The sequence below is a fragment of the Vanessa tameamea genome, chromosome 30, assembly GCF_037043105.1.
Source record: "Vanessa tameamea isolate UH-Manoa-2023 chromosome 30, ilVanTame1 primary haplotype, whole genome shotgun sequence".
In the NCBI taxonomy this organism is placed as follows: domain Eukaryota; kingdom Metazoa; phylum Arthropoda; class Insecta; order Lepidoptera; family Nymphalidae; genus Vanessa; species Vanessa tameamea.
In genome coordinates this window covers 794,731-809,837 of record NC_087338.1, presented here as the reverse complement: position 1 = coordinate 809,837, position 15,107 = coordinate 794,731, and the positions used below count along the sequence as shown (strand labels likewise).

Below are 15,107 nucleotides of genomic sequence, written 5' to 3'. Positions count from 1 at the left end.
CGAATTCCGACAGTTTAGTGCTGTCGCTCATTGGAAGACATGTAACGTTGGTATAGCGCCTTTTCTTTCATACTTTATTTAATATATAGCTAGGCAGACTAGCAAACAGGCCACCTGATGATGGAAGCTGTAAGAAATACAATTATTCCTTGGATCGCCAATGCGCCACCAGCGATATGCCTGTAGTTACATTGGCTTGCTCCTTCAAACTGGGACAGAACAATACTGAGTATTCCTGTTGGATGGTTATATATATGATGGTGGAAGCACCTTATGAGCCTGGCACGAAGCCCTACCATCAGAATTCTTCGGTTTCAGATAGAATAGTTATTGTTCGGTACTAGCTTTCACTTTAATTTTTGATGTGAAAACTTTTTTGGCCACTTTTTGGTAGGGAAAATCTTACTGGTTCGGCGCACGTGCAGCGGCCGTGTGCTGTGCGCTTTTTGGATAAATGAAATTATATCTGTAGCTATACAGCTGACGTATCGAGCAACATTAGTGCTATGTACATCCTGTGTTTTCCTTTGATTATTTTTGAATCTTTAATTCAAACCTTATGAAATTTAAAAATTTAAGCTTGTGAAAGCCGATAGAAGTTATTCTATCGGCAGTTCTATAATTGCCAATATTATTTTTAAATTGAATATGTTAATTTTGTGATTGCCAGGCATGCGAAGCGCCCATCCAGTTGGAACCAGTAGACCTAAGTTTGAAAAGACGCTCGCCGACACCACGACGTCGTTCAAGACATCTCGGTGAGTTTTAATAATAAGTATCGACGCTAATTGCGATATTTTTAATCGTCTAATTGTTTAGACGACATTTATATTATTAATAATACAATTACTGCAAAGTTGGTCCAGTGAATAGTCTCGAAGGGACTTTCGGCCTTTCGGACAGGGCTCAAATACCAGGTTTGACGCTGAAAATTTCTCAATAACCCGGAGTCTGGGAGATGGAAGCGTATTCTCCCGTGCATCAAAAAGCAAGTAAAGCCTTTGGTCCTACACCCGTGGTGCTATTACGGTTATAGCGTGGCAAGTGTTGCTATCAAATATTTGTTACCGATTGATATCAAATCAAGTAAATCAGTATTATGGACCTTTGCAGTAGCTAACTCCATAATACTGATTTATCGACTGCAACATTTGTATAGTCCCAACAAATATTTGACAGCAACATATGCTATACTATAAACCGATTCGATATATATATATATCGATTCGGTTTTTCCGAACCGATACGACTTGGGAACCTTCAAGAAAAGAGCGTACTCTTTCCTGAAAGGCCGGCAACGCACCTGCAAGCCCCCCGGTGTTGCAGATGTCCATGGGCGGTGGTAGTCACTTTCCATCAGATGAGCCTCCTGCTCGTTTGCCAACTATGACATAAAGAAAAATCCCTTTATATCTCCACTGAATACTTTCCAGACTTGTCTTGGACTTACTGTCTCATCGGATTATCGGAGTAATGGAAAAAACAGTGATATTGATCTCGCGCGTAAGGTTCAGTCAGCATTTGCAATGTAAGCGCAAAAAAAATGTGTTTATAAAAAAAAACAATGTTAAACACTCGTTTATTTAATCTGCAATACTAATAAGTTTCACTTTAAATTACGACATATATTATTTTCAAACATATTATATATTACACATTACAACTCCAAATTTGGATTTATTATACTTTAATCGCAAATTCACATATTATCCACACAATCACAATCTTAAAAATAACTATGTTTATATATAAGGAAAAATGATACCAAGGACCGGTTTTACTTAAATCCAAAGCGCCTCCCCTGTAGTGTTTCCTTCGCTTGGGCGCCGAATGAAGTGAATCAGCATCTGTCGATCACGCGAAGTAAGCTCGGTGCAGATGTCGCCACTTTTCAAAACAGGCTAGCCAACTTCGTACCGAATATATTTTTATTATAATTTTAAATGGCGACAACATTTATTTACGACATCAAATTAGAAACCTTTAAATTATCAGTGTTTCTCTACGGTATTGTGCATGTACTACAAATATAAACCTTCAAGTGTAGTTTTAAAGATCTAAACATACACAGGGACAGACAGACATACAGCGGAAAGCGACTTTGTTTTATACCGTGTAGTGAATCGATCATAGTTATTATAAATTTAATTCTATGGAACATTTTTTTCCACGAAGTTTATTTAGGATTTTTTTAGGATATAGTGTTATTCCCCTTCCAGTACATTGCCGTTTCTATATATTAGCCTCTCTCTATGACATACAGTTTTATATAATATTAGCAGTCGTCCGCGGCTTTGCTCGCTATTAAGGGGTTGGTTCTCAAGTGTACCGTATAAAAAGGAGCCTATGTCCTTCCTTGGAATTCAAGTTATTTCCATACCAATTTTTATCAAATTCAGTTTAAGGGTTTTGCCGTGAAAAACATACAGACAGACAGACAGAGTTAATTTCGCATCTGTTATATTAGTATAGATTATGAAATGAATGATTATTTTTTATTATTGTTTTAATTCACGCGGGATTTTTAATAATAATTTTATATGTTGTCGTGTAATCTGTATTTATCTATACGTATAACAAAACAGGAGTGTATGTTTGTAATATTAAAATAACAGCTTCTCACTAAAGGTGTATGTACTTATACACAGTATATATAGCAATATATATATTTTTCAATCGTGCACGAAGTCGCGGGCACACCTAGTGTGTGATATTATGCAGCAGAAGCGACTTCGTTCCAACTGGATGTCAAACGACATCTCTTGTTTTTTTTTTATATAAATAAGCTTCATTTTAAACAAGTATAATTCGAATATTACTTTATAATAATAACCTCCGTGGTCGAGTAGTGTGTACACCGGTTTTCATGCGTACGCCACTCCGAGGTCCCGGGTCCGATTCCCGGCCGAGTCGACGTAGGAAAAGTTCATTAGTTTTCTATGTTGTCTTGGGTCTGGGTGTTTGTGGTACCGTCGTTACTTCTGATTTTCGATAACACAAGTGCTTTAGCTACTTACGTTGGGATTAGAGTTATGTATGTGATGTTGTCCGATATTTAGTTTATGTTAAAGTATTTATAGTAAATATAAACATAGATACATTGTCACAGGCCGTCGTAGAAGACCAACTTGGAAGCTGAATGTTACACCTATTTGGGACACGATTCATTGCTTGTCAAATCCGTTTTATTTATTTTTTTATTGTCAGATATTTTTTTTTTTATAATTGTGCCGTGTCCTAAATAAACTTTATTTTCTTCTGTCCTCTTATAACAATGCGCCACCAAGCTTGGGGGCTAAGATGTTATGTCCCCCGTGGCCCAAGTTAGTTCCTGGGTAAGTCAAAATCAAATAATAAATATTAACTATTTCTTTAATGGCGAATGGCGCCACCAAACTTAGAAACTGAGATGTTATGTCTCCTGCCCATAGTTATACTGGCTCATTCACCCTTCAAACCGGAACCCAACAATACTGAGTATCGCTGTTTGGCGGTAGAACTTACTAAAATATTTCGTCTTTTATATAAAGATGATGGTTAAATAACGAACTTTTAGAATGGACTCGTATCGAGTTGCGGTGTATCGTTCAATACGGGCAAGACATGAAAAGTCGAGGTCAAGACGATCCGGACGTAGTACAGGATCCGTTCGGTTAAGGTCGCTGATGATTGTTGTTTCTGTGTTCCTGCATTCGGTGACAGCTACCACTTTAGATCCTGTCGTTTGTTGAAAAAAAAACAAAGGGCGTGTTTTGATTTTTTTTTTGGTTTAAGTGGAATTCTGATTCGTATAATCGTTTTATACAAAAAATTTGATATACAATTTGTTTTATAGTTATATTTGTTTGGTTGGAGTATAATAAATTTAATGATTTGAAGGATGAGTGCGTCTGTGATACAGGGACAAGGGATGTGACATCTTATTTTTAAGGTCGGTGGCGCGTTGGTGACGTGGGTGGAAATGGTTTGAAGCGTCAATCGCGCATGGTGTAAGGGCCGCATAGAGATGTAAAATTCGGTGGATTGATCCCATTGGCTATTGTGGTCCTAACTTAAGCTTTAACCTTAAAAGGAGCAGTAAATAGAAATATTAATGATTCCTTAATTCAATTGAGACATTTCTCTAATCCTTTTTTTTTTTGTTTAAAGGAAAGAAAAAATATTTATTGTAGCACTAATGTGGCAGTGTTGATCTACTCACCATGAGGGTCCCATTTGCCAGTCCATCTACATCTACGTCTATCACATAAAAACGCCTTAAAATATTCGTCATATTTTTTGACATCGATGTCGAGAATTTAAAACGGAACTTAATAAAATTTGTCCTTTGGCACGACTTATCTATAGTCAAGTCGTGTTTATGCCCACAGCCCATCTCAGCTACATACGACATTTGAAGTTTTGCCTCTGGAGGAGAGAGTTTGCCTTTAAATTTTTCACCACTATGAGATGCATTATATTTACATACAATTATATATATATATATATTTGTAATTGTCTTTCCAACTACAATGCGTAATGTCCGTCCGTTATCAGTATAGTTGCGTAACCTAGCCTGAACAGTTTCGCGTTAATTAAAGCAGAGGGGCCGTGAAAGGGACCGTGTTTGGTTATGTTACGGTTAGATATATTAGCGCGGCGTTTATGGGAATGGCCGGTTTTGGAACATGTTTCGTAATATCAACGGTAACGGTGTCGCTGTGTCTTCTGGTTGTAAAATTTTCTTACATTGTTCGCTTTTGATATTCGATTCGTGTCTTGTAATTGTTGTTTGTAAATAGAAGTGTGTTTTGTTGTTATTAACGATTCGATTGTCAATCATTCCTTTAATAATAATTCGATATAAATCATAATTAATACTATGTAGTACTTCAGTTTGCTTCTTGGATATTATATGAGATGTTAAAAATAAGAATAGATAAACGTTTAATTAGTGTCGTTTTTTTTTATTTTTGTAAGGAGAAAATTTTAATGAGCGTGAATTATCACATATAATTGTATTTTTTGTGAAATAGGTAGGTGGACGTACAAAAGAGCCGAGATGGCCCAGTGGTTGGAACGCGTGCATCTTAACCGTTGATTTCGGATTCACTGAATTGTGATGTGCTTAATTTGTGTTTATAATTCTTCTCGTGCTCGGCGGTGAAGGAAAACATCGGGAGGAAACCTGCATGTGTCTAATTTCAATGAAATTCTGCCACATGTGTATTCCACCAACCTGCATTAGAGCAGCGTGATGGAATATGCTCCAAACCTTCTCCTCAAAGGGAGACTAAACTAATATTCTATGTCCCCTGTACCTGTAGTTACACTGGCTCACGCACCCTTCAAACCGGAACACGTATTATTGAATATTGTACGTATGAGTGAATACGTGTGTGACTATGTATGAATTTGGGAATGAACCGATCGCCTCCTGGCTATTTCTAATCATATTCAATATATATACACAATTTGATTGACAAAAAAAAAAGACCCGCTGAGTTTCTTTCGCCGGTTCTTCTCAGGTCGGGGTGTTTCCTTTTCCGAACCGGTGGTTGTGTTTAATTTGACTATCAATGAGTAAGTGTAATGCTTCTATGTTGAATAAAGGAATTTGAGTTTGAGTTTGAGTTTCTTTACATTTAATCAAGACTATATCATGACGATTCAATAGTTTTATTAGCGTACTTGAATAAAGAATATTTCGATTTGATTTGAGTGTGTAGTACCTACTCAGAAGCCCTACCATCAAATGTACACTGAAGCTATTAGAACTGTAATCAGCCTCTTAAGCCATCATTGTGTCCCCAATTACTGGGTCTAAGGTATTGTGACTTTATTATTTATTATGAATTATGTATATGTTATTTTAAAATGAAAAAAGAGGTCAGTGTGGGCCAAGCCTTCCATGAAGAAGTCCAGCGAAGATCTGCTGATGTTCAGTAAAAATATAAAAACGTCAAAACGTATAAAAGTTAAATGTAACAAAAGACACGGCAAACTGAGCCCGTGGATGTTGCAATTACACTGGCTAACTCGCCTCGGTACCGAAAAATAAATTTAAAAAAAGTACTAATGTTTCGCGGTATAATTATTGTTGTGTGGTTCGTATCCTACCTTATTTGCACAAAACTTACCATCTGCGATCATGGTCTTGCAATGAAAACCTTAACTCTCAATGAATATAATACTTAACTTACTGGATCTTCTGAGTTTAAATGTTTCAATGACATTAAAATCTTGTTACATTTTACACTTAGTTTATTTTATCGTACGCATGTGATTATTATGGCCCTAAAAGGAGATGAGGCACGTGAATTTAAACCGAGAGATTCAGGAACTTGTTCAATTGTGTACGTCAGATGAAATTCTGTTATATTTGTGTACATCAAACCGCTTTAGAGCAGCACGGTGGATAAACATCAACTCAATAAGAGGACATTTAGACAGCGTTACTTAACTTTTTTTTTAAATCATACATTATATTAAATATGTTCGGTTTCTAATAAATATTATTATTCATTAATTAAAATAACAACGCGAGACGCATTTGCTCTTGTTAGTCTGTCGATACACCAACGACTTACATACAAGATTTAGTGCCTCCCCGACTTTCCATTATGCGTTTAACTGGGGCCAGCATGATTTATTGGTTCAAAGTTAATTTATTTACGAATATATATTGCATATGATATTTAAATATATGTTAAAAAGTTTGTTAAAAGATATTCTATAATATATATATGAACAGATCTCCTACTATTAACAGGATAAGTATTTTTTTAAATCTTTACTTAATAAATTGCAATATAACAATATAACAAATATGACGAATAAAGGCGATTCGTCGCAGACGTGGTAGCTCTTGCAGTTGACTAATCCAAAATAATGGCGGCGTTCAACATTCCCGCCAACCATCGATACGACACTTCAGCAGACAGGCGAGCTGTCAAATTTTGTTTCCTCGTAATTTAAAAGATGGCGCTAGCGATGCGACGATAAACCTACATCTCCTCATTTCAAATCGTCTGTTCATGCAGATATGCATGTAATGGTACTCCTAAACGGAGTGATTGATTTCGAAGATTTTTTTTTGTGTTTATTTGAGTGGGTACTTAGATGATCTCGGATTTAATAGCGATCTGCGATCGGAAAGTAAATAAACTTTTTTTTTTTTATGATATCGGTAGGCGGACCAGCAAATGGGCCACCTGATGGTAAGTGGTCACCACCGCCCATAGACAATGGCGTTGTGAGAAATATTAACCATTCCTTACATCACCAATGCGCCACCAACCTTGGGAATTAAGATGTTACGTCCCTTGTGCCTGTAGTTACACTGGCTCGCTCACCCTTCAAATCGGAACACAACAATACTGAGTACTGCTGTTTGGCGGTAGAATATCTGATGAGTGGGTGGTACCTACTCAGACGGGCTTGCACAAAGCCCTACCACCAAGAAAGAAAGATTTCTTACGTCATTCGGATAAGCAGCCCAACAATTCGATTCCAGTGTAATATATATTTTAAAAAACCGCGTGACTACAGTCAGAGAGTGGCAGGCTTTTTTGGCCTTAACTTTGGTTCTTCGGATATTATTTTATTGTCTACGTAATTATTATATATTTGAAGTGTTTATCGATTGTTATTTGTTAATATGAAGTGTTAAGTATTTGCATATTTGAATTAAAATTTCATTTTCACTTCAGCTTTGTAAGAATATGTGTATCTGTGCTCCGGTGTTAAAGAGGTCGATATTAACGCCTTTACTTTTGGTTGGTACAGAAACAACAAATATATATTGCTTTTATATAACATGTCTTTTGCGTAATATTGTTGGTTTATCTACATAGTATGAAACGATCGCTTCCCGCCGTCTGTACGTTTAGATTTTTGAAACTACGCAACGGATTTTAATGCGGTTTTCGTCAATAAACAAAGTAATTCAAGAGGAATGTTTACATTTATAATACATGCATATTATAGTAGAAAAAAGTAATTCGTGTTATAGTCGAAAATTTTAACTTTTTCGGAAAGTACGTACATTATTCATACATATTTTTTTTTTCCTTTTTATGATTATTCTTCAATCTAAAAGTTGTATGTAGACGCTTATTGTGAAAAGCCAGGACGGGTCCATAATTTTAAACGATTTGGGCAGTACCAAATTGTGGTTAACATGTTACTCAAAAATAAACGTTTGCCCTTTAAGCACCAAATATATAGAATCGTATCTGTCTTATGCAAATCAATCTTTTTATATATGTTAACCCAAATTTGCCCACGGAGTCGTTCCATCCCATCGAAATCTTCCAGATTTGTTATACAAATAGTTTAAGGTGTTATAACATATGCGAAATTCGTCGATTTCAAAAATTGTTCGGCCATGTATAAGTTAGTAATGATTTTAAGTAAATTGAACTTGTATCGTTTGATAGTTTGACGTAGTACACTGCTTAATTTAGCCTGAGTACACTGTTTAATTCCGCTGAGTTTCTTTCGCCGGTTCTTCTCAGGTCCGAGGTGTTAAATTCCGAACCGGTGGTAGATTTTTGACTATCAATAAGCAAGTGTAAACACTTCTATATTGAATAAAGATTTTTGACTTTGATTGGTATCTAGTGAGACCAAACGAAACAGTCGACACAGTAATAGTATTGAATTATATTATAAAATGAGAAGAGATTTTGTAATTTAACTTTGCTGTTAGGCATATTTTTCGATACAAGATTATATAGATGATAAAAAAGCGTGGAGTGGAGACATTGTACTGGTTAGTAAAGATGGACCTGAGATCCAGAGCAGATTGGAAGATTGGCAACAGAAACTGGAGAATGTCGGCTTCAAAATCAGTAGAACGAAGACTGAATACATGTTTTGCGATTTCGGCGGTCTCTCCGGTCCTGAAGCCATAGCGCTTGATGGCGTGGCCCTTCCAGTCTGCTCCGACTTCCGGTATCTCGGTTCACTCATTCAAGGCGATGGCAAAATAGATCGAACGGTGAAGCATAGGATTAACACAGGGTGGATGAAATGGCGGCAGGTTACGGGAACAATTTGTGATCCCCTTATTCCCCTTAAACTTAACGAGAAGATCTATAAGACCATGGTCAGACCTGCTGTTCTATATGGTTCAGAGTGTTATTTATATTAGTGAAAGACGATATGGTTAGAAAGAATGTTACTTGTGAAATGACGTCCGACAAAGAAGTATGAAAGAAGAAGACATGCTGCTCCGACCCCAAGTAAAATTGGGATAAGGGCAGGAGGATGAAGACTGTATTTTTATATGTTGAAAAAGAGTAACTACTGAGTTTCTTGCAGGTTCTTCTCGGGAGAATCTACATTCCGAACCGGTGGTGCTTTATTTAATATAGTTTGTTAAATGACGATTCAAAAGTGCTTGTAAAAGCCTACTTGAATAAAGTATATTTTGATGTTGATTTTGAATGTCTAACTGAGAAAACTACGAAGCCAATATACATAAATTATATACCAGGGGAAGGATTTGGTATATAATATAGGATTAAAATTACGCCTAGTGGTGGTTTTGCTTGTTATATAACTGCAGTAAAAATAAATAAAATAAGCCATTGGACTATCGTTAGTCTATTGGCTAGATATATGGGCGGTCATAACAAGTTATACCCATATATCAAAAAATATATCGCAATTGGTACAACTGTTGTATATATGTAATAATTAAATAATTAACTAGTTAGTAATTACACAAGTACTGTTCTTGTTAACTAAGCTAGGTATATGTTTTTTAAAGCATGCTAGGTTTACATCCAGAAGACTGCAACTTAATAACACTCTGTTTAGCTTAGATTTTATTTTGTATGCACTAGTTGTAAGTCAGTTTTGTAAAACTGTTCAGAATCAGTTCATATACACGTACAAAATATTTGTGTATAAAGATAATTAATTCTGTTTAAACGTTGAAAATTGGTTCTTAGCTAAATTGACTGGATCGACATTATAACGGTAACGTATCTTGTTAGTGCTACGAACAATTCAGTTAATACGGGATAGGTTTACTACCGACGTCCGTGTAGTTTTAGAAATGTTAACTGATGAGATTTAGATAAATAAAATGACTTTAGTGGTATTGTTTAAGATTGTTATCTAAGTAGGGAAGGTTTAAGACATACGGCAGGAGGTGAGATGAATATTGAGGCTGTGTTTAGGACTATTAATGTCTTTAAACAGCTGTTCTATTTCGCTCGCCTATTATAATTTCCCCCCGTTTTTAGGGTTCAGCCAAAGGGTGAAATAGGACCATAATTACTAAGATTCCGCTGTCCGCCCGTCCGTCTGTCCGTCCGTCACTAGATTGGATCCCACGACCCGTGATAATTAGACAGTTGAGTTTTTTACAGGTGTATTTCTGTTGACGCTGTAATAACAAATACTAAAAACGGCTAAAATATATATTTAAGTGGGGCGCCCATACAGTATCGATCTTTTTCTAGATATACGTTAAAATACCGTAAGTGTATAATGAACTTGGATTCATTATAAACTGTCCAAAAATTGTGACCTCGCCGCGCGAGGAAATGTCATTAGTTAAAGTCGTTTTTACTTTTTTAATGATCGTTTTTCTTGTGACATTTTGAAGGATCAAATGATCAAGGTCTCGAAGCCAGGCCGGTCTTAAATATAACAAGCGTTCCGAAGAAGTGTTCTAGTGATTTCCATTTCTCCCAAATGATTTTTAATTTTACTCGGGCGCCTTACCAATTGTCCAAGACTTTTATACCGTGCCTGGTTTTTTGCGACCCTAGATTAAATTGACCCTGAACCTACATTACTTACAGTTAAGTTTGTCATAAACCCATTAAAAATGTCACTATGCCCTGTACAAGATAGCTTGATCTTTTTGACAGATGTAATTTTTTCTGATCGACATAACTTTGCAAATGACGAACGTATTATTTTCTTAATTTAATGATTTTAAAAATTGTTAAAATATTAAAAAAAATACGTATAATTTTAAGACTTTTTCTTAAGGCTTCAAAGTAAAATTTAAATAGAAACACTGAAAATAATAGACGCTTGTACGATGTTACAGCGGTCGGACGCTAGGGACGCGAATAACAGGCAGTAACTGTTACAAATATCGATCAAAAAAATATTATTAAAGATCATTGTTAAGTTATTGTTACGAACGGGGGTTCTTTTGGTTGGGGGTTTTTTATTGGCTAGTGGTTGGGGTTATAGTTGGTATAACTCTTAAGCTGGTTTAAATTTAAATTTGAATTATTCATCCGTCGTTCGACTGTTATATTTCAAAAAGATCAAGCTAACTTGAACAGGGTATATATATATGGTAAATATTTGAACAACGCCATCTATCGGATACCGGATAACATACGCACTCAAACAATAGCAAGGGAATTCGGTGAGCCCAATGTACCGTGACAGCACCGACAGATCGTCACTGTCAAACGCATGCGTGATGTAGTTAAGTCAGAAAGAGACAAAACAATGATTAGTGTCGTACTGTCGTGACCGGATTTGAGGGTTAAAACGAATTTGTTGATGTCAATAAAGACTTGATAGAACAAAACATAGTAATGGATTCGAGTTTTGTGTGCCCAGCTGTGGGATTCAGTAAGAATTTGCTTCGAGTCTCACTCGTGAAATGTTTTGCGCCATTTTGATACGTGTATCAAATAAATGCTATGATTATTATAGTTAATCTCACATATTACGTTCTGATGTTTCACGGACGTGTTCTGCGGTGAGTTTCGAGTTAACAGAATATCTACAGAAGTCAAAATTTTACCATAATTATTACTCGTGGGTCTATGGTGGTGATTTTTTAGGAATTTCGAAACCTATGACACGTTTTGTTTTTTTTTTTGTATTTAATTTCCTTGCAATCTGCAAGTCACTCATTTACATTTTGCGCCAAAATTATGAAACATTATTTGAATGTTTTTTTTAATGTCAAATAGTACACATTAGTTCAGTTAGAATTGGAGTTTGTCGATAACAATTTACTTTAATTTTGTTTACGTTTTTCATTCTTTTTTATACCGGCCAGTTACTTTCGTCTCTCTAAAATTAAGTCTCTGTTATATTGTAACAATTTAGTAAATTGCAATCAATCCTCTTTAGTTTTCTGCACATCTGCGGCTGAAGCTATTCAAATTGAGACCATAACCTATTTTGTATGTACAGCTATAGTAGAAATCGGCTTAAGCTATTAATAAAACACCAAATGTGTGGATCTGACAGTTAACTCTCAAATTCATAAAATTACGCGCGCTTATTCGACTCCCTGTCAAGTTCCTCTTCAAGAAATCCATCCCACAGATTGCATTGAAAGCGAGAAACATATCATACATAAAAAAGAAAATCGATTGAAAAACAGAAGAGACAAGAGCACTGAATGATTATTGTACCTTTACAAGCAATACAGTGTAAACTCTATATAACGACATTCAAGGGACTATGTGTATTTTTGACGTTACAGAGAGTTGTCGTTAAATGGACAGAAGAAAAATCTGTATTAGAAACAAGAAAAAGTTTATTTCAGACTACTTTTATTTTAGTACTTAAATAAAACAATTCATATTTGAACGCTATTGCGTATAGTCTGTTATTTTCATCTGACGCCTTTTGCTGCACCGGTAATTTTGTTGTAATTTTTACTTAAAAGTATCGGTGCGATGTTGAGGCATATTGGTGATAAAAAGGCCTCTTTCAATAACTTTTCTGCTTCCGGAGCTTCTTTATTCGTGCAGGCGTTCACAATTTGTAAACAAAAGAACGGATTTTTTAGTAAGTCGGTATGTATGATGCCGACAGTTTAATACGGGCTAGGACAGTAAAGCGACAAGGGAACTTATATTTTTACGCAGTTTTTAGTAATTTCGGCAACTAAAAAAGAACTTTTTGTTATTTAATTCTTGTCGTTATTGTGAGTAGGTGTAAAGCTGTATAGAGTATATCATTGTATGGAAGACAAGCTGAACCAACCAAAGTCAAGTGATTTCGACGCTTTAGGGAGTTTGTCGTTAAATCGAGTGACGTTACATGGAGTTTACACTGTATATATATATTCTACCGCCTAATGCATTAACACCTTGTCGTGTAATACATTAAAAAAAAAAAAAGAACGCGAGATAGCCTGTCAGTGTTTACTTTTTGGCGCGAAGTTTGGATGCTTCTGAGTCATAGAGAAATTGTCGTTTTGTCGGTTTTTGTTTTTAATTATTATTCGTTTAAAGTAATTAATTTATTATAAATTAGGTAGTTATTAGTTGATTCTTTTTAAATCTCATCCTCACTTCTGGTTGGTTAGACTATATATATAATATATGTATGTATATATTGGAACATATCAACTCTTATTATCAGATTTAAATTGAATAATTCAGCTTAGTTACCAAGATTGGTGACGCGCTGCCGATGTAAGGAATGGTTAATATTTCTTATAGCGTCATTGTCTATGGGCGGTGGTGACCACTCGTATCATAAAAGTAACGACTTGAGTTTCGTGTTATTTCTTCTCGGTAGAATTTACATTTCGAACCGGTTGTATATTAACCCGGTTGTATGTGAGCCGAGATGACCCAGTGGTTAGAACGCGTGCATCTTAACCGATGATTTCGGGTTCAAACCCAGGCAGGCACCACTGAATTTTCATTTCTCAAGTGTTTATAATTCATCTCGTGCTCGGCGGTGAAGGAAAACACCGTGAGGAAACCTGCATGTGTCTAATTTCAACGAAATTCTGCCACATGTGTATTCCACCAACCCGCATTGGAGCAGCGTGGTGGAATATGCTCCATACCTTCTCCTCAACGGGAGAGGAGGCCTTAGCCCAGCAGTGGGAAATTTACAGGCTGATTATGTATGTTATGTTATGTATGTATATTAAGCGAAAGCAACTCTGTCTGTTCGTTACACTTTCACATCGAAACTACTAAACCGAATTTGATGTAGTTTTGAACCCTTAGAACACGAGAAAAACAATTAGTTCGATATAATTAAAATGATATTTCATATCTGTCTTGTGAGAGATTAGTTGAATAAGGATCGTTTCGGTTATTCAAATCAGAGGTTGTCCTAATTGCCCAGTCTGTCGGTAGTCGGTGGGCTTTCGTTATATTCGGCCAGTTCATGTTTAGGTATTCGACATTGATGGCCGTTCGTGATTCGTCCGGAATTTCGTATTTACATACGATAATTGTCGTGATCGTTACCGTTTCGACGATCGTTGCACAGATAATTCGTTTATGTAATTTATTTTACGTAGCTTTCGTGTCGTACGGTTGTTTGTTGTGTTCAATTAACATGACTGTACTTTTATATGTTGAAAAAATTCGTTTAATGTACCGCCAGTTCGAAATGTAGAAGTCATTTGTAACATTTTTAATATAGAATTAGTAATTAAATTAAAAAAGTAATTAATTATTCAGACAGGAGACATGACATACATATATAATTGTATTCAACTGACTACTGAGTTTCTTGCCGGTTCTTCTCGGTTGAATCTGCGTTCCGAACCGGTGGTAGCTTTACTTTAAATAGTTTGTTAAATGACGATTCAAAAGTGCTTGTAAAAGCCTACTTGAATAAAGTATATTTTGATTTGATTTGATTTGATTGAAGTTTTGGTGGTATTGAGTTCCGTGTTGTTGATTTGGATTCTATTCAACATCAATAAGGAATGTCGTAGGATCGGTTGGAATGAAGGTGGTTTCGCTATGTGTTTTTTTTATGATATCGGTAGGCGGACGACCAAATAGCTCACCTGATGGTAAGTGGTCACCACTGCCCATAGACAATGGCGCTGTTAGAAATATTAACCATTCCTTACATCACCAATGCGCCACCAACGTCGGGAACTAATATGTTATGTCCCTTGTGCCTGTAGTTACACTGGCTCACTCACCCTTCAAACCGACTACTGAGTACTGTTCTTTGGCGGTAGAATATCTGATGATTGGGTGGTACCTATCCAGACGGGCTTGCACAAAGCCCTACCACCAAGTAAATGACAGACACAATAAAATAAATAGTTAATTAAAATAATAACAAAATATCGGTGTCATCAAAAAAAAATAAAAATAAAGAAGTATTATATCTATATATAACCCGAAGGTTGA

General features: G+C 35.9%; 1 protein-coding gene across 2 annotated transcripts in view; it reads left to right on the top strand.

Moving 5' to 3' along the window:
* The window catches only part of LOC113391709 (Krueppel-like factor 3), a 56,855-nt gene that overhangs the window by 22,160 nt on the left and 19,588 nt on the right, over positions 1-15,107 (top strand). The window contains exon 5 of one of the 2 annotated variants that reach the window (XM_064220027.1): positions 671-758. In XM_064220027.1, coding sequence (XP_064076097.1) covers positions 671-758 — 88 coding nt within the window. Of the gene's footprint in view, positions 1-670; positions 763-15,107 lie in introns of both variants that reach the window. The other variant, XM_064220026.1, reaches the window with a different exon arrangement.